General features: G+C 46.1%; 1 protein-coding gene across 1 annotated transcript in view; it reads right to left on the reverse strand.

Annotated features, from left to right (window-relative positions):
* The window catches only part of LOC126299002 (endoplasmic reticulum protein SC65-like), a 419949-nt gene that overhangs the window by 39566 nt on the left and 358118 nt on the right, over positions 1 to 22265 (reverse strand). Inside the window, exon 6 of the mRNA XM_049990633.1 lies at positions 16275 to 16391. Coding sequence (XP_049846590.1) covers positions 16275 to 16391 — 117 coding nt within the window. The remainder of the gene's footprint in view (positions 1 to 16274; positions 16392 to 22265) is intronic.

A 22265-nucleotide genomic window follows, 5' to 3' on the forward strand; every position in this document is an offset into this window, starting at 1 on the left:
TAATCACAAGGTCGTTTGCCACCACACGGCTTGGGTATCGGAACTATGAGTCCTCCTGTGAATTTTATGGGAACCGGTACTTTTTGCCGCAGAAGCTCATTAAACATGCATAATCACATCGGTGTTATAATGGTCACAAAGGCACGGTAAAATTCCAACGGGAATTCGTCTGTACCTGGAGACTTGTTGGAGACACCTCGTGTAATCGCTTCCTCTAGCTCCTCACACGTAATTTCAGATAACACGTCCGCTTCCCCGTTCACACGCGTCGCGTCTGGGACCTCTCCCAGGACATTCCCCAGCACCCTCTGGCCCTCCTCGTCGGTCGCATACAATCTGGTAAATTGATCCATGAACGCTTGTGCTATGCCCCTTAGTGTTGACAAACGACGGCCATCGCCGAGCTCTATCTCATGAACTAACGTCCTTCGTCTTCTTGGTTCAAATGGCTCTGAGCACTATGGGACTTAACATCTGAGGTCATCAGTCCCCTAGAACTTAGAACTACTCAAATTTAACCTAAGAACATCACACTCATCCATGCCCGAGGCAGGATTGGAACCTGCGACCGTAGCGGTCACGCGGTTTCAGACTGAAGCGCCACACCGGCCGGCTTCATCTTCTTCTTCTTTCCTTTATCACATAATGCATCGCGGGAATTTCATTCGGCAGGCAATCATGCGACCTCGAGCGTATCATCGTAGTCGCCATCCTTAGCGTCGCAATTTGTATCAGCTTCTCCTTAACTAGGTGGACGGCGTTCTGGTGTGGGTGGTTGTGGGAACGGTTCCTGGAGGGCCGTAAAGTAAAAGTCAGTGGTCGTGCGCTTCCATCGAGAAACCTCTTTCCCATAACCTATTACTGTCCCCCGTAAGCCGGCCGCGGTGGTCTCGCGGTTCTAGGCACGCAGTCCGTAACCGTGCGGCTGCTACGGTCGCAGGTTCGAAACCTGCATCGGGCATGGATGTTTGTGATGTCCTCAGGTTAGTTAGGTTTAAGCAGTTCTAAGTTCTAAAGGACTGATGACTATAGAAGTTAAGTCCCACAGTGCTCAGAGCCATTTCGTACAAATATCTGCCTTATGGTCTGCAATTGCGGTCTGCCAGATATCTGCGTCCACCGTCGACATCGATAACGCTCTTGAAACGTAGATCCGATCCAAACGGCTCGCGAAGTGGCTAGTAAAAAATGTGTATCCAGGTTGGCTGCGATACTTCAGGTTCCATATATTGACTAATTCCATCCCGTTGACCAGCTCCCGAAGTTCTTTGCTAGGAGTATAGTTAGGATGTTGGTCCTTTCTGTCGAGCAAACAATTAAAATCTCCGCCGAGTATGAAAGCATCATATTGTCCCCGGAACAACGGTGTAATCTTATGGGCGTAAAAATCTGCTCTATTCCCTCTCTTATCCGAGCCTGAAGGTGCGTGTATACTGACCAAACGTATTCCACCTATGGTCACGGTCGTACGACGGGCAGAAGGCAAATAATCTACTTAGTCTGCACGTAACCCTTCCTTCAATAGAATCGCAGTGCAACGCCTCTCTCGTCACACGGGGAACAGTAAATATCGTAACCGTGGAAGTCCGAGGGGGAAGCACCCGAACTTCCTGTAATAGCGCCATGTCTAAATCTGCAGCTTTAACATGTCACCGAGCATCTTGATTTTTACCAGCGTCCCAATGCTATTGATGTTAACAGACCCTATCCGATAGGCTTGTTGCATGGCTGTCAACGTAGACAGGGCACCTTATGGTCGCTAATTCTCCCGTACGCTGGCTGCTTTCTTTCTAACGTCCCCCGCCGTCCCCTCACGTGGTCTGCCGTTATTCCGTGCACTCTTTCGGTGTTACACCGGGAGGGTGTGTAGGAGCAGTTCCTCCAGCACCATCTGTTCCCCACGTGGGAGGCTCTTCTGACCTGTCCCCTAGCGTCCCATCGTTGTCGTGCGTTGTAGGCACCGTAGCCTCCTCAGTAGCTTGTTGCGGTCGATCTAACTCCTCCGCTGTTTCTGGAGCATCGTCATCAGATGGTAGTGTCACCGTCCAGCTGGCCACCAGTGCATCCACGCTTGGCAGTTTTCTGTATCCATGGTCGTCTGCTCTGTATCCGAAAACGCCTCAGCATTGCCTGCTGGATCTGATTGGTCGTTATCCACCGTGAGGCGGCCCTTCTTCCGGCGTTTTCGTGATCTCTGAGGTCAGCATTGCCTCTGGATGTTCGTAGGAGAGAGCGGTTCTAGGCGCTACAGTCTGAAACCGCGCCACCGCAACGGTCGCAAGTCCGAATCCTGCCTTGGGCTCGGATGTGTGTGATGTCCTTAGGTTAGTTAGGTTTAAGTAGTTCTTAGTTCTAGGCGACTGGTGACCTCAGCAGTTAAGTCCCATAGTGCTCAGAGCCATTTTTTTGTTCGTGGGGGGGGGGGGGGGGGGTGAGGGGGGCATCGGAATCGTGAGCCGATGAATTATCGACGTCTGTAAATGCCTTATCTGAAGGGGCTTCAAGCGGCTCCGAAGACAGGGAGTCCCGTGACTTCTGCAGCGCAACGTCGTCCTTCCGTGGCTCGCCACGATCTGCCTCTGCCAGTACGTTCTGGTACGTTTCTGTCGCGCGGCCTACGTCATCGCGTAATGCGGCGTCATAGGTCATGGGGAGCACAGTCGGATACGGTGAGAGTGGTGGATCATTCTGTGGCAGCCCTAAGAACTCTCGCTGAGTACACTTAGAACGTTCGTGTCCCGCCTTCCATCCCCACAGCAGGTCCTTAGTTGTCCGTCGTAGATGACAATCGCCCTACAACCGGCAATGTACAAGTGTGGCGGAACATGTTTTCAGAGTTCGATCCGCATTTGTCTGACGCCATTCAGGACAGAATACGTTTTGAAACTCACCCATTTTTCAGCCACATGGGATAGGACCGTTCCGTCAGGACGCAGGGCGTCTGTCACCAATTTTTTTGACGCTTCGAATGGAAGTTCAAAGAAGCGGATCGTTCGTAGTCCCATCCCGGCGTGTTCAACTGTAACCGCTCCAACATTCCCGTCCGAATGACAGAAACGAAGTCCTTGTCGGTGTCGGAGTATTGCACTACTGGCCATTAAAATTGCTACACCAGGAAGATGACGTGCCACAGATGCGAAATTTAACCGACAGGAAGAAGATGCTGTGATATGCAAATGATTAGATTTTCAGAGTATTCACACAAGGTTGGCGCCGGTGGCGACACTTACAACGTGCTGACATGAATAAAGTTTCTAACCGATTTCTCATACACAAACAGCAGTTGACCGGCGTTGCCTGGTGAAACGTTGTTGTGATGCCTCGTGTAAGGAGGAGAAATGCGTACCATCACGTTTCCGTCTTTGATAAAGGTCAGATTGTAGTCTATCGCGATTGCGGTTTATCATATCGCGACATTGTTGCTCGCGTTGGTCGAGATCCAATTACTGTTAGCAGAATATGGAATCGGTGGGTTCAGGAGGGTAATACGGAACGCCGTACTGGATACCAACGGCTTCGTATCACTAGCAGTCGAGATGACAGGAATCTTATTCGCACGGCTGTAACGCATCGTGCAGCCACGTCTCGATCCCTGCGTCAACAGATGGGGGCGTTTGCAAGACGACAAACATCTGCACGAACACTTCGACGACGTTTTCTGCAGCATGGACTATCAGTTTGGAGACCATGGCTGCGGTTACCCTTGACGCTGCATCACAGACAGGAGCACCTGCGATGGTGTACTCAACGACGAACCTGGGTGCACGAATGGCAAAACGTCATTTTTCGGATGAATCCAGGTTCTGTTTACAGCATCATGATGGTCGCATCAGTGTTTGGCGACATCGCGGTGTACGCACATTGGAAGCGTGTATTCGTCATCGCCATACTGGCGTATCACCCGGCGTGATGGTGTGGGGTTACACGTCTCGGTTACCCCTTATTCGTATTGACGGCACTCTGAACAGTGTACGTTACATTTCAGATGTGTTACGATCGGTGGCTCTACCCTTCATTCGATCCCTGTAAAACCCTACATTTCAGCAGGATAATGCACGACCGCATGTTGCAGGTCCTGTACTGGCCTTTCTGGACCCAGAAAATGTTCGACTGCTGCACTGGCCAGCACATTCTCCAGATCTCTCACCAACTGAAAACGTCTGGTCAATGGTGGCCGAGCAACTGGCTCGTCACAATACGCCAGTCACTACTCTTGATGAACCGTGGTATCGTTTTGAAGGTGCATGGGCAGCTGTACCTGTACACGCCATCCAAGCTCTGTTTGACTCGATGCCCAGGCGTATGAAGGCCGTTATTACGGCCAGAGGTGGTTGTTCTGGGTACTGATTTCTCAGGATCTATGCACCCGAATTGCGGGAAAATGTAATCCCATGTCAGTTCTAGTATAATATATTTGTCCAATGAATACCAACGAAGCGAGGTGTAGAAAAGCTAATGCAGTGAGCGCTCAGCTACGATCTACTCTCTTCTGCAAGAAGGAAGTCAGTACCAAGACTAAACTATCTGTGCACCGTTCAATCTTTCGACCAACTTTGTTGTATGGGAGCGAAAGCTGGTTGGATTCAGGTTACCTTATCAACAAGGTTGAGGTACGGATATGAAAGTAGCTAGGATGATTGCAGGTACTAGTAGATGGGAAGAATGGCAGGAGTGTGTCCACAATGGGGAAATCAAAGAAAAACTTGGAATGAACTCTATAGATGTAGCAGTCAGGGCGAACAGGCTTAGATGATGGGGTAATGCTACACGCATGGGAGAAGCAAGGTTACCCAAGAGACTCATGGGTTCAGCAGTAGAGGGTAGGAGGAGTCGGGGCAGACCAAGGAGAAGGTACCTGGATTCGGTTAAGAATGATTTTGAAGTAATAGGTTCAACACCAAAAAATGGTTCAAATGGCTCTGAGCACTATGGGACTCAACTGCTGTGGTCATTAGTCCCCTAGAACTTAGAACTACTTAAACCTAACTAACCTAAGGACATCACACACATCCATGCCCGAGGCAGGATTCGAACCTGCGACCGTAGCAGTCGCACGGTTCCGGACTGCGCGCCTAGAACCGCGAGACCACCGCGGCCGGCGTTCAACACCAGAAGAGGCACCAATGTTAGCACTGAATAGGGGATCGTGAAGGAATTTTATAAAAGGGCTTGCTCCAGACTGAACGCTGAAAGGCATAATCAGTCTTAAATGATGATGATGATGATGATGAATACCCGTTTATTATCTGCATTTCTTCTTGGTGTAGCAATTTTAATGGCCGGTAGTGTAGTTCGTCACATGCCGCTTCATTGCTGAGCTTGACGTATATCACTCTGCTGACTATAGGTAAGTGTATTCGAACTAGAACGTCAGGTTCGATTTTTACCTCGTTCCGTAAATAACGTTCTATCTCTTAAGCCTTCGGTCAAGCATATTCGTTAACAAAACTAAATTTCAGTGTCTATTTGCGGAACGATAAGGCCATGATTCGTTCTATGTATTACTGAGGCACACCGCTACACACTTAAAAGTAAACACCTCTCGGGACACGTTCGGCAGGGACTTAAACACCGTCCAAACCGCTGCGGCGCTGAATGCTGTCACTAAACCACCTCGACACAGCGACTCACACACCTGCACGGATTAATCTGACACGCTTCCCTTCTCCATCCAAATTCTCACTGCCACCCCAATGTGCTTTAAATTCCCCCTTACACACAAACAGAATTGTCGAGGCCCTCCATGTTCTGGAACAGCACCTCAGCTTCGAACGTAAACGGGGGATCCAACCTGAAACCCACGAGCAGGTACTTACACAAATTAAGTGGCACAGATTCAGAATCCTTACTGGTCTCTTACAGATAAGATTTTGTGTAAATGGAGTAGAGAAGCGTGCCAGCGTAATCCGCCAGTTGTAGAATTGCTGTGCTAAGGTGGGTTAGTGGCTAACGCACCTGCCTAGTATGTACGAGACTCGGGTTTGATTGGTATTTACGAGTTCACAATAGTTTCACTGATACATATGAACACCATTTATATATTTCGAAGTCCATCGCCTTGAGATATCAGCGAAAAAGTGAGTGCGGTATGAATATTTACCGATGGTCTTCGAGGCACCCGTCTTCAAAAATGATTCAAATGGCTCTAAGTATTATGGGACTTAACACCTGAGGTCATCAGTCCCCTAGACTTAGAACTACTTAAACCTAACTAACCTAAGGACATCACAAACATCCATGCCCGGAGCAGGATTCGAACCTGCGACCGTAGCAGCAGCGCGGTTCCGGGCTGAAGCGCCTAGAACCGCTCGGCCACAGCGACCGGCGCATCCATCTTCACCGCTGGTTTTGTGTTCAGCTGGCATTTATCGACTGTGAACTTAGTCTCTTGACATCGCCTGATATAAACGCTGGTACGCGTAATTCACAGTAAAATTTCCTATATTACAAGGTATATGCGGGGGTCGTGTGTGAGCATATTTAAAGCTAGTTTTTTTCCGTGCCATTCACGGAAGGAAACAGATTGTTGTGAATTCAGTTCCTAGTTACATGCAGCTGTGCTTATTATATGTTGTGAAATGCTGCTTTAATTAAGAATTAACATTGTGGGTAATATTGATTCACAAATTATCTCGAAAATATTAGCCGCTGAGATAATGTACAGTATTTCCTCTGACGGTGCACATTATTGAAATAATGTAACATAATGAAAACTGTTTATGTACATATTCGATTATAATGTTACTGATTTTTGGCTGTTTTTATAGACAGAGGGAACATGCTGACTTTTGTGAATGTTCCTTTTAGATCTATGGGGCTCACGGGACATGTGTTCCCCGCAACGAACTTATGACGTCACAGAAGTCGCCTTGCCCGACATACACTGATCAGCCAGAACATTATGATCATCGACCGACTATCGATATAAACCCGCCTAGGCGATCGTCACCTGGCGACGAATGACTGCTAGTCAGACACACGCACGGTGCATACAGCACCACTGAGCTTGCTGTCCGTGTGTGGAACGGGGAAGTAGCGCGATCTATCTGAGTTTGATGAAGGGCAGATTGCGATGGAACGTAAGATCGGCACGAGCATTTCGGAAACAGCACGACGAATCGGGTGTTCGAAGACTGCTGTGGCGAGTGCCTTCAACACGTGGCGAAAATAAGGCGAAAACATGTCAAGACGTCGTGGGATTGGCAGCCACCCTCATTGTAGAAGTCGGACGTCGTAGGCTGGGCAGACTGGTAAAACAGGACAGGCGGCGAACTGTGGCAACTAACATCAGGCTTTAATGCTGGGGCCGGCGGGGGTGGCCGAGAGGTTCCAGGCGCCACAGTCTGGCACCTCGCGGCCGCTACGGTCACAGGTTCGAATCCTGCCTCGGGCGTGTATTGTGTGATGTCCTCAGCTTAGTTAGGTTTAAGTAGTTTTAAGTTCTAGGGGACTGATGACTTAAGAAGTTAAGTCACATAGTGCTCAGAGTCATTTGAAGCATTTTTAATGCTGGGCAGAGTACAAGTGTGTCTGAACACAACAGCCGGCCACCAATGCATGTGGCAATGTTAACACCACGTAGTCGGGAACTACGACTGAAATGGACACGTGACCACTGGCACTGGTCGTTGGCGCAGTTGCAGAGTGTTGTATCTGATGAATCCCGATATCTTCTTCATCATGCTGATGGGTGGGCGCGAATCCGTCGTCTTCCAGGGAACAGTTCCTTGACACATATACGGCGGGACGGAGACAAGCTGGTGGCGGTTCCATTATGCTCTGGGAGACATTCACGTGGGTGTCAGTGAGTCCAATTGTTCAAATGTGTGTGAAATCTTATGGGACTTAACTGCTAAGGTCATCAGTTCCTAAGCTTACACACTACTTAACCTAAATCATCCTAAGGACAAACACACACGCCCATGCCCGAGGGAGGACTCGAACCTCCGCCAAGACCAGCCGCACAGTCCATGACTGCAGAGCACCTAGACCGCTTGGCTAATCCCGCGTGGCAGTGGGTCCATTGGATCTCGCGCAAGGCACCATGACGGGCAAGGAGCATCGTACACTGGTTGCAGACGACGTACAACCCTTCATGACAAGATAATGCACCATGTCACAAGGCCAGGTGTATGATGGAGTGGTTCGAGGAACACAGTGGCGAGTTCTGATTGACGTGCTGGCCCCCCAACTCGGCAGATGATCTGAACACATCTGAGATGTAACTGAGTTTATGCCACCACCGCCGCCTCCCCCCCCCCCCCCCCCCCCGATCTGGAATTTTGAAATTAACGGGAATTAGGTGACTTGTGTATGCAGATATGTTGCCAGATCCATTCAACGACCTACCAAGGATTTCCATGCCAGGACGCGTCGCCGCTGTTACCCATACCGAAGGTGGACAGACCTTTTATTTCATGTTCCGTGCCGTACGCCACAGGGCCCGTGTGTCTTGTTGGAGTCATGGAGGTGGCATTAGGTCCATGGCATGTCACGTTCTGGCTGCATCTTAATATTTTCGCTGCGCAAGGGCTGATCCATGAAGTTTCGGGCGTGTAGCCGCATAAATTGGACTTCTTATTTTAATATTTCGGCTGAATACCGTCCAGCCATCTTCCGAGTGAGCCGAGGTGACTGACGCTCCAATACTTGCTCCGTCCTTTTAAAGCCGTGGACCGCACCACTGCGCATGCGGCCACAGATATACAAGGCGCCGGGGACGTTAATCGGCGGCACAGACGTATGGCATAAGCATGGAAATAGATCTATGGCGTGCAGTCGATCCACACGGCGATATCGATGTATCACTGGGAGCTGCACTCTCACGACGTCTTCATGATTTTATTATAGAAATAGCCGGTTTCCAAGATTTGTCCACGCCTTAGCCACTATCTCTATTAATTAACTTCGTCGCCAGGCGAATTTTAGTTGCCATACGTCTTTGCCGCCAATTAACGTCTCTGGCGTCTTGTGTATCTGTGGCCGCATGCGCAGTGGTGCAGCCCACGGCTTTAAAAGGACGGAGCAAGTGCTGGAGCGTCAGTGACCTCGGCTCACTCTGAAGATGGCTGGACGATATTCACCCGAAATATTAGACGAAGAAGTCCAATTTATGCGGCTGCACGCCACAAATTTTATGGATCGACGTTCTGGTTGATCCTATAGTGAACAGCTGGGAAGAGGTTACAGAAGAGCACGCAGACTCTGATGAAGATGTTGCACCTACTATCTCTACAAACACTACCACAGCAACTGATGGTAGTCCGGGTAACCCAGTGTCAAGTGAAACTTCGCGTGAAAGGTCTAGTATAGATTCATCAAGCAGGCTTTGCCTATGCTTGAAGAAGCGCTGATGCTCAAGAGGCTGGAAACGTGGATTTATATGCATGGCCTAAAGTCTGTTGTGAGTCACTTTCCTTTGGGATATGTCTTCCTCCTGACGGCCTGCTAACGGAAATTGACAGTGATAATTTCCTACATGTGTATTCAAACTTATCAGTGAAACTACCATGTATATTTTTGGCTCCTGAATCATTGGTATGAATATTTACTACCCCATAACTCATGACGCACTCGGAAGTACATTATAAACTGTACAGTTTTACTGATCAGTATTTGCAAAGAGTACGTACTGACATGTATTTCATTGTTGTGCTGACTAGGTCATTTTGTCACTTGAAGGATTAAGCGGTTAAGTGAACCGCCTCGACGTAAGAATGTGGGGAATGCAGCAGCCACAACCATCGTCAGCCACGAAAGAGAGTCTCCAAAGTTTTATGTGTTTTGGGCCATTTTCCCGAGAAAAGATTTACGTACCGGTTGTGGGACTCATGGATATGCTGGAGAACTGACTTTTTCCTGAGTTGGAAGGATATGCCGAAAATTTCATTTTTCAAACGAACGGAGCACCACCTGCATGTAAGGTCGTTTCTATGCAGTGAGTTGCGTCAATGTCGGATCTTCCGGAAGAGGCGTAGGGGTCTTTAATTGTGCCATTGGCCTCCAAGGCCACCTGAACTTAAAGCATGTAATTTTTTGTTGTGGTTTGTGGAAAACTCAGTCTACATGTTTCTCCTTGCAACAACTTTGGATGAAATGCGACGCCACATAACAGTAGCATTGAATCCAGACATGCTCACAAAAATATGGGAAGAGTTTGACCATCGTCTCTATGTTTGTCTTAGGTTCGGAGGAGGGCACATTGAATATTAGTGAATTAAAAATAAAAGTATTGCTCCTAAACGTAATTGGAAGAAATATCCCAAGGTTTTATGCGTACGCATCTAAAAGATGTATCTTTTTTAACCGTAGGGTCCTTTTGAAAGTAAAAGCTTTATAGTCGTATTCGTAAGGTAAAATTCAACCCAAGTTTGTTTCTTCATTCGTGTCGAAGATATAGATATTCGAAATCATTTTTAGATGCCCTGTATAATTTCTAAAGACGATATGAAGCCAGAGCAGAAAATGCAATTGGGTCATCTGATGAAGGCTGCATGCTGTCTGCCGACTATAAGCTCCATATGCGTTTACTTAAAACAGTTTCGAAAACTCCCCGGATTCAACACATTTATTGCTAATACAAACAAAATGGAGTGCAAACAAGAGAAACATTCGCATCACTGGCAAAGTATAAATACAGGTTACGAAAACAGCTCAACAAGCATCGGTTATTTACTGAAAGAAATAAAATCAGATATTATACATACGAAAGAATACAGTTTTGTGCACAAATATGAGGAATACGTTTATAATCGCGAAAAGTTTCCAGATGTTTGCTGCATGTGCGTGAATGTACATCAGTTAAAACAGAATCCAGTTTTATTTGGGCAATCTCTACACTCTGGCATATAGTGGGAAAGCTTACAGTATTCTGTAGAGGGTTTTACATATCTTCCTCATTATTTGTTTTCCTTTCTTTGTTGTTTTCTGTTGGATAATTCCGCTTTTGCTCAACGTCTGTTTGCTTATGAGCTCTCTTTCTCATAGCTCTTGGACTCCTCATTGCCGGAAGCGGTCCGTTTTTATTCTGCCTTCATACACCATCATTTTGCTATGCGAGTGTTTGTTGCCAGAGTAATGTCATTTCAAAACTATCTTGTGAATTACATGGAAGAATAGAATTTCAGGCTAGCAGATCGTCTCTCGTTCACGTAATACGTTTACTATTGACCTGCTTATACGTCCCTAACAAATATACCTACGATCGGTAGTCCTTTCGAGGTGTCTTAATCTCATCTGTTGGGTACTCCTGTATGTAGATACATAAATTCTGAATGAGCGTCTCATCAATTCTCCCAGTAACAAATTCTCTTTGCATCAAAGTAATGAGCAATAGTATTTTATTTTCGCATCGAAGTTATTGTGCCGACCGGAGTGGCCGAAAGGTTCTAGGCGCTACAGTCTGGTTCGAATCCTGCCTCGGGCATGGACGTGTGTGATGTCCTTAGGTTAGTCAGGTTTAAGTAGTTCTAAGTTCTAGGGGACTGATGACCTCAGTAGTTAAGTCCCACAGTGCTCAGAGCCATTTGAACAATTTTTTATGAAGTTATTGTAATTGTTATTCACGTAAAGTAGCTGAGCATCCGGGATTCCCAAAGTAGATACACTATGTGATCAAAAGTATCCGGACACCCCCTAAAACATACGTTTTTCGTATTAGGTGCATTGTGCTGCCACCTACTGCCAGGTAACTCACATCAGCGACCTCAGTAGTTATTAGACATCATCAGAGAGCAGAATGGGGCGCTCCGCGGAACTCACGGTCCTCGAACGGGGTCTGGTGACTGGGTGTCACTTGCGTCATAAGTCTGTACGCGAGATTTCCACACTCCCTAGGTCCACTGTTTCCTATGTGGTAGTGAAGTGGAAATGTGAAGGGACACGTACAGCACAAATGCGTACAGGCCGACCTCGTCTGTTGACTGACAGAGACCGCCGACAGTTGAAGAGGGTCGTAATGTGTAGTAGGCAGACATCTATTCAGATCATCACACAGGAATGCCCGCTAAACGTCATCTGCCAGTGTGTGTAGTGCCAACAGTAAAATTCAGAGGCGGTGGTGTTATGGTGTGATATTTTCATGGAGAGAGCTTGCACTCCTTGATTTACGTGGCACTATCACAGCACAGGCCTACATTGATGTTGTAAGCTCCTTCTTCCCTCCCACTATGGAAGAGAAATTCGCGGATGGCGATTGCATCTTTCAACACGATCTAGCACCTGTTCATAATGTACGGCCTGTGGTGGAGTAGTTAGATGACAATAACAACCCAGTAATAGACTGGTCTGCACACAGTCCGGACCTGAATCCTATAGAACACCTATGCGATGTTTTGGAACTCCGACTTCGTGCCAGGCCTCACCGACCGACATCGATACCCCTCCTTAGTGCAATACTCCGGAAACAATGGGCTGCCTTTCCCCAAGAAACCTTCCAGCACCTGACTGAATGCATTCCTACGAGAGTGGAAGCTGTCATAAAGGATAAGGATGTGCCAACACCATATTGAATTCCAGCATTACTGATGGAGGGTGCCACGAACTTGTAAGTCATTTTCAGTCAGGTGTCCGGATACTTTTGATCACATAGTATATTTATTACAATCTTCTACTAGTGCATCGCCATCCTCCTCCTCCCACTGTCCTTCTCCTCCCCTTCCCTTTCCCAGTCCATTTCCTCCTTCTTCTCTCTGTCTCTCTCCTCCTCTTCCTTTTTTCTCCACTTCCCCCTCCCCCTCTATTTGTCCATCTCCTCCTTCCCATCTCTATCTGTCCATTTCCTTCTACTCCCTTCCCTTTCCACGTTATCATCCATACCCTAATAAGAGGTTTAACGGTTCTTGCCCCCATTGCAATTGTTTCCAGATAGCAAATAGCATGTGTACCAAGTTTGGTGGAAACCGATCCAGGAGTTTAAGAGGAGCTTTCTACCAGTGGATGTGCCCATGTACGTACATTTCGTATGTATTTCACACAGTTCGCCTGTATGTCTAGCGAATTTCGCCCTGCAATTTCGTTTTCACACTTCTCAAGCCTATAAGAAAGACCGTGGGCCTCGTCCTGAGATATGTGTCATGCAATGACATAATTTTGTAGGGAATTCAACGACATATGTAGATACTGAAGGCGAAATGTATTGCTAACAGAGTTAGTAGCAAAGAAGTAATAAATTTAAACGTCATACTTGAAGCGGCAGTTTTCCACGAATCGATGTGTTTATGACGTCATATCGCCTGATCTGTCCATTGTACAATTATATCACTTTATAGGTACATGAAGTGATACATATGAATAGTATCTGCAAAAAAATGTGCTGCGAATACTGGTAGTAGAAAAGAAGGAATAAATTAAAACGTCATGCCTGATGCATGAAAAGCGAAAATGGAGTAAGGGATTTTTTTCCTTTCATCATTTTGTTGGATTGACAACGAGAAAATATTTCTTAAAGGTTTGAAATTATGTGTAAAACTGGTTGCAAGTCACTAAGTGCTTTCATTATCAAATACTAGATGAATAAAGTCTGGGTATTAGCGCACTGGGGTCTACACTGCTTTCTCACCCCCTTCCCACGCCTTTGATAGGTGGGTGATTCTTACCTCTCCACCGCGATTCTTTGTAGGCAGTAAGTGGTATGTGAACGACGTTTGGCTGAAATCGGGCGAGTAGTTTAGGAGGAGATGCGGAGCATACTTACATACAATTTTATAAAATGTATGGTCATGAAGACGGCCAGAAAGTAGCTTTTCTGCATTAAATGCATAATGACGTTTTCAGCATGGCAACCCTATCCCCCCCTCCCCTCCCCCAGCCTCTCCCCGCTCAAAACTCAGCGAGGTGGCAGTCAAATCCATGTCCGGCCACCCAGTATTAGGTTTTCCATAGTCTCCCAAGATTGCTTAATGGTCCCTTTGAAAGGGCTCGTCCGATTTTATTCTCTATCCTTCTCTAATAAAAACTTGTGTTCACTCTCTAAAGACTTCATTGTCGACAAGAAGTTAAAGCTTAATCAATTTTCTTTTCTTCCTTCTCTTCCCAAATCGTGAAGCTTCAAGAACTATTCAGATTGCTCACTATGGGATATTGATACCATAGTTAGACTTTTTGATTCGTATATGTCTCCTAAATCACAGTCCATCTTCCAGAGCTTCATTGCTGCCCTCTATAGATGAGTCTCTACGTGCTTATCACACGTGATACATCCTTCTACTGGAATAGCTTAGAATGGGCCATGCCTTGTGTTCTCGATCATTTGGTTTTGCGTGTCGCGCCGTTGGAATTTGAAAAAGATGTAAAGAGCCTAAAACGATCTTACAGTTTCCTTTATCCATGCTCATAGCTGTTCTTGTATTTGAAAACAGCGGATCTATCTCTTAGCAGTCTTGTAATCAGACGAAGTCCACGTTACTCAAATGCAAAGAACGTCCCAAAAGTACAAGCAATTCTTCTATGCTCACAGATTTGTATTGAAAAATCCTTAGAAATATATTCTTTGCCTTCCCATTACGTCTATCCACAAGCAGTGACAGTATAATAAAGTAACCCATAGTTCATGTCGCCCGTAAAATGAATATTCCAATGTTCTTGTTTCGTAAACAGAGTATATTGCACGTTATATGTTGCCTTATTCTGGAAGTCACTTGTTTTTTCTTTCTGTCAGTGAGGGCTGTTGACGAAATCGATTTTATTACATTTATATGCTGCAAGCCACCACAAGGTGCATGGCAGAGTGGCAAAGGGTGTGTCCCATCGTACCAGTTACTAGGGCCTCTTCCCGTTCCATTCACGTATGGAGCGCGGGAAGAATATTTGTTTGAATACCTCGTGCGTTCAGTAATTAACTTAATTTTATTCTCACGATTCCTTTGCGAGAGATACGTAGGCGACTGTAGCGCATTCCTACAGACACCATTTAAAGCCGGTTCTTGAAACTTTGTTAATAGACTTTCTCTGGATAATTTACGTCTATCTCCAAGAGTCTTCCATTTCTGTTCCTTCAGTTTCCTTGTCTTCCGATTCTGCAATGATCATAAAAGACAACAGACCTCCACGCTGCCCTCCAATGAGCTCTCGCTTGACACCACTGAAGTCGCATTTGGCGTAGGTTTGGGGTCTGTGGAATGTCTACATCTACATTTAGACTCCGCAAGCCACCCAACGGTGTGTGGCGGAGGGCACTTTACGTGCCACTGTCATTACCTCCCTTTTCCGTTCCAGTCGCGTATGGTTCGCGGGAAGAACGGCTGTCTGAAAGCCTCTGTGCGCGCTCGAATCTCTCTAATTTTACATTCGTGATCTCCTCGGGAGGTATAAGTAGGGGGAAGCAATATATTCGATACCTCATCCAGAAACGCACCCTCTCGAAACCTGGCGAGCAAGCTACACCGCGATGCAGAGCGCCACTCTTGCAGAGTCTGCCACTTGAGTTTCCTAAACATCTCCGTAACGCTATCACGGTTACCAAATAACGCTGTGACGAAACGCGCCGCTCTTCTTTGCATCTTCTCTATCTCCTCCGTCAACCCGATCTGGTACGGATCCCACGCCGACGAGCAATACTCAAGTATAGGCCGAACGAGTGCACGCTATAGGACGTTGACTCGGAGCTAACCTTGACATAGCATATTTTTAATAACTCGTTGTGCCACTATGCTGCCAATGCTGCCCAGATTGCCGCTGCAATGTGCAGTACGATGCGCCAGAGTCATACGTCGAGCACGATAGCCGGTAGTGCCACTTGGCTGTCCAGAGCCCGATCTTCTCGGACCATACATTGTGGTGGCCACCGCTGCCAGCAACCATATACGACGGCTACATTGTTGCCAAGTCTTTCTGCAACATCGCAAATGGAATATGTAGCTTCTAGTAGCCCTATTACCAGACCTCGTTCAAACTCAGTGAGGTGTTGATAACGGCGTCGTTGCCTTAATGGCATTCTTGACTAACATCAAATCACCAAGTCCAATCTCAAGTGTAACTAACTCTCACGGCCATTATAGTGTTTATTCAAAGCAAACCTGATTTGTATCCTCGTAGTACACTACTAGTGCAACTCTTACGCGACTGGCGCGAAATTTGAGTAGACATCTTTCGTATGTAGAAACATGCCTACCAACTTTCGTTTATGTCGCACAATTCACTCTTTATGTTTTGATTTTTTTGCGTCAGTGTAGTATTTTTGAACAAGTCAATAACTCAGAACAGTAGATACACGTATTTCTAAAGCTTAAAATGTAATCAGATCTGAAAATGATCGAAACATTTTGTTTTGGTATTACCTCTATTTCATTCTCCGATGTTTCAATTTCATCTTTCTTGTCGAATGTGAAGTCAGTTTCGATGAAGTTTAACAGCTTAGCTTCATATTCTTTTCTCAGGATGTATTTTACTGCTTCCTGAAACAATAAGAGAACAGACAATTTTATTTCATATTATCGTATGTTTCTGTAATGTGGAGTAATTATAGTCTCATGTCTGAGATATGAACTGTTGATTAAAAAGATATCAATGTTGTCATCAGTAGAGGACACAGTAACAATGTACTTGCGAGGAAGAAGACACTTCAAAATACGTTGCAAACCAGAAGCGGCAAGAAATAGCTCAACTCGAATAAATACCCGGTTATTGTTTACATTTATTGTAATAACCGGTTGTCTGCATTATGCAGCTATTTTAATACTCGTCAAGCACAGCACGCAATCTCTTTACCTGCTAATTACATTGAGATTTCAAGTATTCTTACCTCTAAAAGAAGAACTCTCCTTAACATGGAAACCAAAATACCAGAACACGAAGTGCACTGAAACGTGTAACTGCCTGCTAGTTTCAAACAAAAAATACTTCATAATTTCGTTGATAGTTCTATGGAAATACCCGGATTTCCAAAATTTGATAATCTTCATATTGGATGTTCTAACTGTTACTACCGGCATGAAGAAATTTACAGGCGGCTATGGTTTTGATTACTCTTAGATAGCAAGTTCGACAACCGTCATTTTCGTGGGAAAAAGTCGGCGTTTAAACTCTCAGTTTCGTGTTTTATGAGTGCTGGTTATTACGTTACAAAAAATAGGCGACGTAATTAGAGCCCTGCATATGAGTCTCCTAACTGTTTTACGCTATAGTTATGGATTTTAAGTTTTTAACCAACAATGCTGTATAGAGCACATACTTAGGAATATAACATGCCAAGGTTTGTGTGAAGATTTTGTACGAGTTTAGATCCTAAGCTCTCGAAAACAGTTTTATTCCTCGCTTTCATAATAGAAATACGGGGAAAAGCTCTTCTCAGGACGCAAAGGTCTTTAAAACAATAGTCCAACATCGTAATCGTATGTTTTTTTTCTTTCACTACGACTATACACCAGCACACTGAAAAAATACAGTAATAGCTGTTTGGTCACATTGGCCTTCAAAGTTCTTCAGAATACTTCCTGTTATCCGACTACACAGGCTTGTTTCCAAAACTGAAAATTCAGCTCAAATGGCGGAGAGTTTCTACGGCTGTGGACCTCCTGCAGGTGCTAGCATCTTTTGTTATGGTCAGTTCCGAGAGGAGACTTGGTAAAAATCATTCGATGTCTTAGAAGAGTGAAAAGGTTGGCGGGGTGTGATGGACATGATATGAAAGTAGCGAGGTAATTATAGCTCTATTTGCAACGATTTTCTAGTAGTCTTCTTATCTGGGAACGAAGACTGTTTAGAGATGTGGCTCTTTTATTTACATTAATTTACATTACACTTTACGCTAGCACTATCCTACAGACAACTTAAACAGACAGATTTTACATCGCCAGTACTTGTGTGATTAGAAACATACACTCCTGGAAATTGAAATAAGAACACCGTGAATTCATTGTCCCAGGAAGGGGAAACTTAATTGACACATTCCTGGGGTCAGATACATCACATGATCACACTGACAGAACCACAGGCAAATAGACACAGGCAACAGAGCATGCACAATGTCGGCACAAGTACAGTGTATATCCACCATTCGCAGCAATGCAGGCTGCTATTCTCCCATGGAGACGATCGTAGAGATGCTGGATGTAGTCCTGTGGAACGGCTTGCCATGCCATTTCCACCTGGCGCCTCAGTTGGACCAGCGTTCGTGCTGGACATGCAGACCGCGTGAGACGACGCTTCATCCAGTCCCAAACATGCTCAATGGGGGACAGATCCGGAGATCTTGCTGGCCAGGGTAGTTGACTTACACCTTCTAGAGCACGTTGGGTGGCACGGGATACATGCGGACGTGCATTGTCCTGTTGGAACAGCAAGTTCCCTTGCCTGTCTAGGAATGGTAGAACGATGGCTTCGATGACGGTTTGGATGTACCGTGCACTATTCAGTATCCCCTCGACGATCACCAGAGGTGTACGGCCAGTGTAGGAGATCGCTCCCCACACCATGATGCCGGGTGTTGGCCCTGTGTGCCTCGGTCGTATGCAGTCCTGATTGTGGCGCTCACCTGCACGGCGCCAAACACGCATACGACCATCATTGGCACCAAGGCAGAAGCGACTCTCATCGCTGAAGACGACACGTCTCCATTCGTCCCTCCATTTACGCCTGTCGCGACACCACTGGAGGCGGGCTGCACGATGTTGGGGCGTGAGCGGAAGACGGCCTAACGGTGTGCGGGACCGTAGCCCAGCTTCATGGAGACGGTTGCGAATGGTCCTCGCCGATACCCCAGGAGCAACAGTGTCCCTAATTTGCTGGGAAGTGGCGGTGCGGTCCCCTACGGCACTGCGTAGGATCCTACGGTCTTGGCGTGCATCCGTGCGTCGCTGCGGTCCGGTCCCAGGTCGACGGGCACGTGCACCTTCCGCCGACCACTGGCGACAACATCGATGTACTGTGGAGACCTCACGCCCCACGTGTTGAGCAATTCGGCGGTACGTCAACCCGGCCTCCCGCGTGCCCACTATACGCCCTCGCTCAAAGTCCGTCAACTGCACATACGGTTCACGTTCACGCTGTCGCGGCATGCTACCAGTGTTAAAGACTGCGATGGAACTCCGTATGCCACGGCAAACTGGCTGACACTGACGGCGGCGGTGCACAAATGCTGCGCAGCTAGCGCCATTCGACGGCCAACACCGCGGTTCCTGGTGTGTCCGCTGTGCCGTGCGTGTGATCATTGCTTGTACAGCCCTCTCGCAGTGTCCGGAGCAAGTATGGTGGGTCTGACACACCGGTGTCAATGTGTTCTTTTTTCCATTTCCAGGAGTGTATTTAATTGAATTTATAGTCTTCAGATTTGTATCTTTTATCCTGTAACCGAAATTTGACAGATTCCTTTTAGTACTCATGTGGATAACTTCACACTTTCCATTATTTGGAGTCAATATGCACTTTTCGCGCGATACAGATATCTTGTCTAAATCGTATTGCACTTTGTTATGGTCGTCTGAGTACATTTTTTGTAATTTTTATTGTGTTTTTGTAAGTTCACAAACAGATATCACAACAATGGAAAGTCAGATATGAAAATACGGGCGTAAGGAGAACACAACACCCAGTCCCTAAACGGAGAAAATTTTCGGCCCGACCTGGAATCGAACCAGGACCCCTTCAACTAGTAACCCACCGCGCTGACCGCGCAGCTACCGTGGCAGACCATGATGACCTTATAAGGCGATAAATGATAGAGCATCACCTGCAAACAATCTAAGAAGGCTGCTCAGATTGCCTTTTAAATCGTTTATCAAACTCAGGAACAGCAGACGGCCCGTAACACTTCCTCGGGGAACAGCGTATATCACTTCTGCTTTACTCGATGATCTTACTGCCATTATTACGTACTGTGACGTTTCTGGCAGGAAATCACGAATCTAGTCTCACATCTCAGACGACACTCCACAGGCACGCAATTTGATTAGAAGTCGCTTGTGAAGAATGATGTCAAAAGCCTTCTGGAAATCGAAAAATGTCGAATCAATTTGCCATCACCCGTCGATAGCACGCATTACTTCAGGAAACTAAAGAGCTAGTTCTGTTCCACAAGAACGGTATTTTTTGAATCCATGTCGGGTGTTTGTCATTATATCGTTTTATTTGAGGTAGCTCTTAATGCTGGTACTCAGTTTCCAAAATCGTACTGCAAATCGACGTTAGCGATATGGGTCAATAAGTCAGCAATTACTCTTTTTTCCTTTCTTGGGTCCCGGTGTAACTTGTGCAACTTTCTAGTCTTTAGACGCAGACCTATCGACGAGCGAGCAGTTGTGTATCATTGCTACGCAAGGACGTATTGTATCAGCACACTCCGAAAGGGACCTGACTGATATACCACGTGTCCGCAGCTCGTGGTCTAGTGGCTAGCGTTGCTACCTCAGGGTCTCGGGATCCCGGTTTCGATTCCCGGCCTTGTTGGGAATTTTCTCTGCCCGGGGACTGGGTGTTTGTGTTGTCCTCATCATTTCATCATCATCGTCATTCGTTACTGTGTCTAGATTGGACTGTGAAAAAAAAATTGGAGTGTGAAAAAATTGGGACTTTGTACGGGCACTGATGACCGCATAGTTGAGAGCCCCACAAACCAAACACCATAATCACTGATATACAATGTGGACCGGGGGACTTGTCTTTATGAAGTGATTTAAGCTGTTCCGCTACACCAACGATATCTGTTTCTAAGTTACTCCTGTTGGCAGTTGTTCCAGATTCAAATTCTTGGTCCGCAGCTCGTGGTCGTGCGGTAGCGTTCTCGCTTCCCACGCCCGGGATCCCGGGTTCGATTCCCGGCGGGGTCAGGGATTTTCTCTGCCTCGTGATGAATGGGTGTTGTGTGATGTCCTTAGGTTAGTTAGGTTTAAGTAGTTCTACGTTCTAGGGGACTGATGACCATAGATGTTAAGTCCCATAGTGCTCAGAGCCATTTGAACCATTTTCAAATTCTTGAATAACTGCTTCGTCTTCTTTTGCGAAGGAATTTCGGAAATCTGCGTTTAGTAACTCTGCTTTAGTGGTACTATCGTCCGTGACGTCACCATTGTTACAGCGCTGTGAAGATACTGATTGTGTCTTTCCGCTGGTGTACTTTACATACGACCAAAATTTCTTTGGATTTTCTGCCAGATTTCGAAACAGAATTTCGTTGTGGAAACTGTTAAAAGCATCTCGCATTGAATTTCGCGGTCCATCTTGAGGGTTTCACTTTCTTTGAAATTTGACAGACTTTTTTTGTTGCTTTTGCAACAGTGTGTTGACCTGTTCTGTGTGCCATGGTGGTTCAGTTCCATCTATTATAAGTTTGTTTGGTGTATATCTCTCAATCGCCGTCGAAACTATTTATTTGAATTTAAACAATATCTGGTCTATGATTACATAGTCACACTCGAAGGAGTGGAGACTGTTTCTTAGGAAGGCGTCAAGCGAATTTTTATGTGCCTTTTTAAACATGTATTTTACATTTATTTTTGGTAGCTTTTGATGTTACAGTATTTAGTGTCTCTATAACAACGTTGTTGTCACTATTTCCTGTATCCGTCATGATGCCCCCTATTTGCTCAGGGTTATTTGTTACAAAGGGGTCAAGTATGTTTCCGCAACGATTTACACTTCGAATGGGCTCACGAACCATTTGTTCAAAATAAATTTCTGAGGAAGCATTTTGAAATATTTATACCATGCCTGAAACACATGCTGTGTCAGTTCATGAATATTTCTGGCTGAAGGCTGGTACGAATCAATACGTCTTCCCATTGCATACCATATAAGCTCTGTGCGAGAGTGGGTAGGCAAAACCAAGGATCCATGCATTCCTCAAAGTCTTTGTGGTGTGATATGCAGAGTAGGAGACTGTATTATCCTGCTGGAATATTCCCTTTGGTACCCTGGTCACGTGGGTGATGACAATATGGCGAGCATTCAGCCTTCATTGCACAACTAGCCTCTAGACCGTGAATCCAGGAGACGGGAAGGTATGGAACTCGAGATTCGATCTGACCACTACAAACAGAAACGAGTCTCATCGCTGAACACCACAGAATATCACTAGATGCTCCAGTTGAATCTGGCTCTACACCACGCAAGTCAGTGTTGTTTGTGGTAAGGTGTCGGTGGTAAACAATGCATAGCAACCCAAGATCGCATCCCAGCTTCCGGTAATCTGTTCCCAACAGTTCGTGGTCACAATGTGCCTGTAACCTATTATCGGCTTTCAGTGGTTGTTATCCGTCTATTCATCAGAGCCACTTTCTGGAAGGCCCCGTGCTTATTCTTCTTTCTGCATTGTTTTCTTGAGTTCATCGCTTCGC

The sequence above is a fragment of the Schistocerca gregaria genome, chromosome X, assembly GCF_023897955.1.
Source record: "Schistocerca gregaria isolate iqSchGreg1 chromosome X, iqSchGreg1.2, whole genome shotgun sequence".
Classification (NCBI taxonomy): Eukaryota; Metazoa; Arthropoda; class Insecta; order Orthoptera; family Acrididae; genus Schistocerca; species Schistocerca gregaria.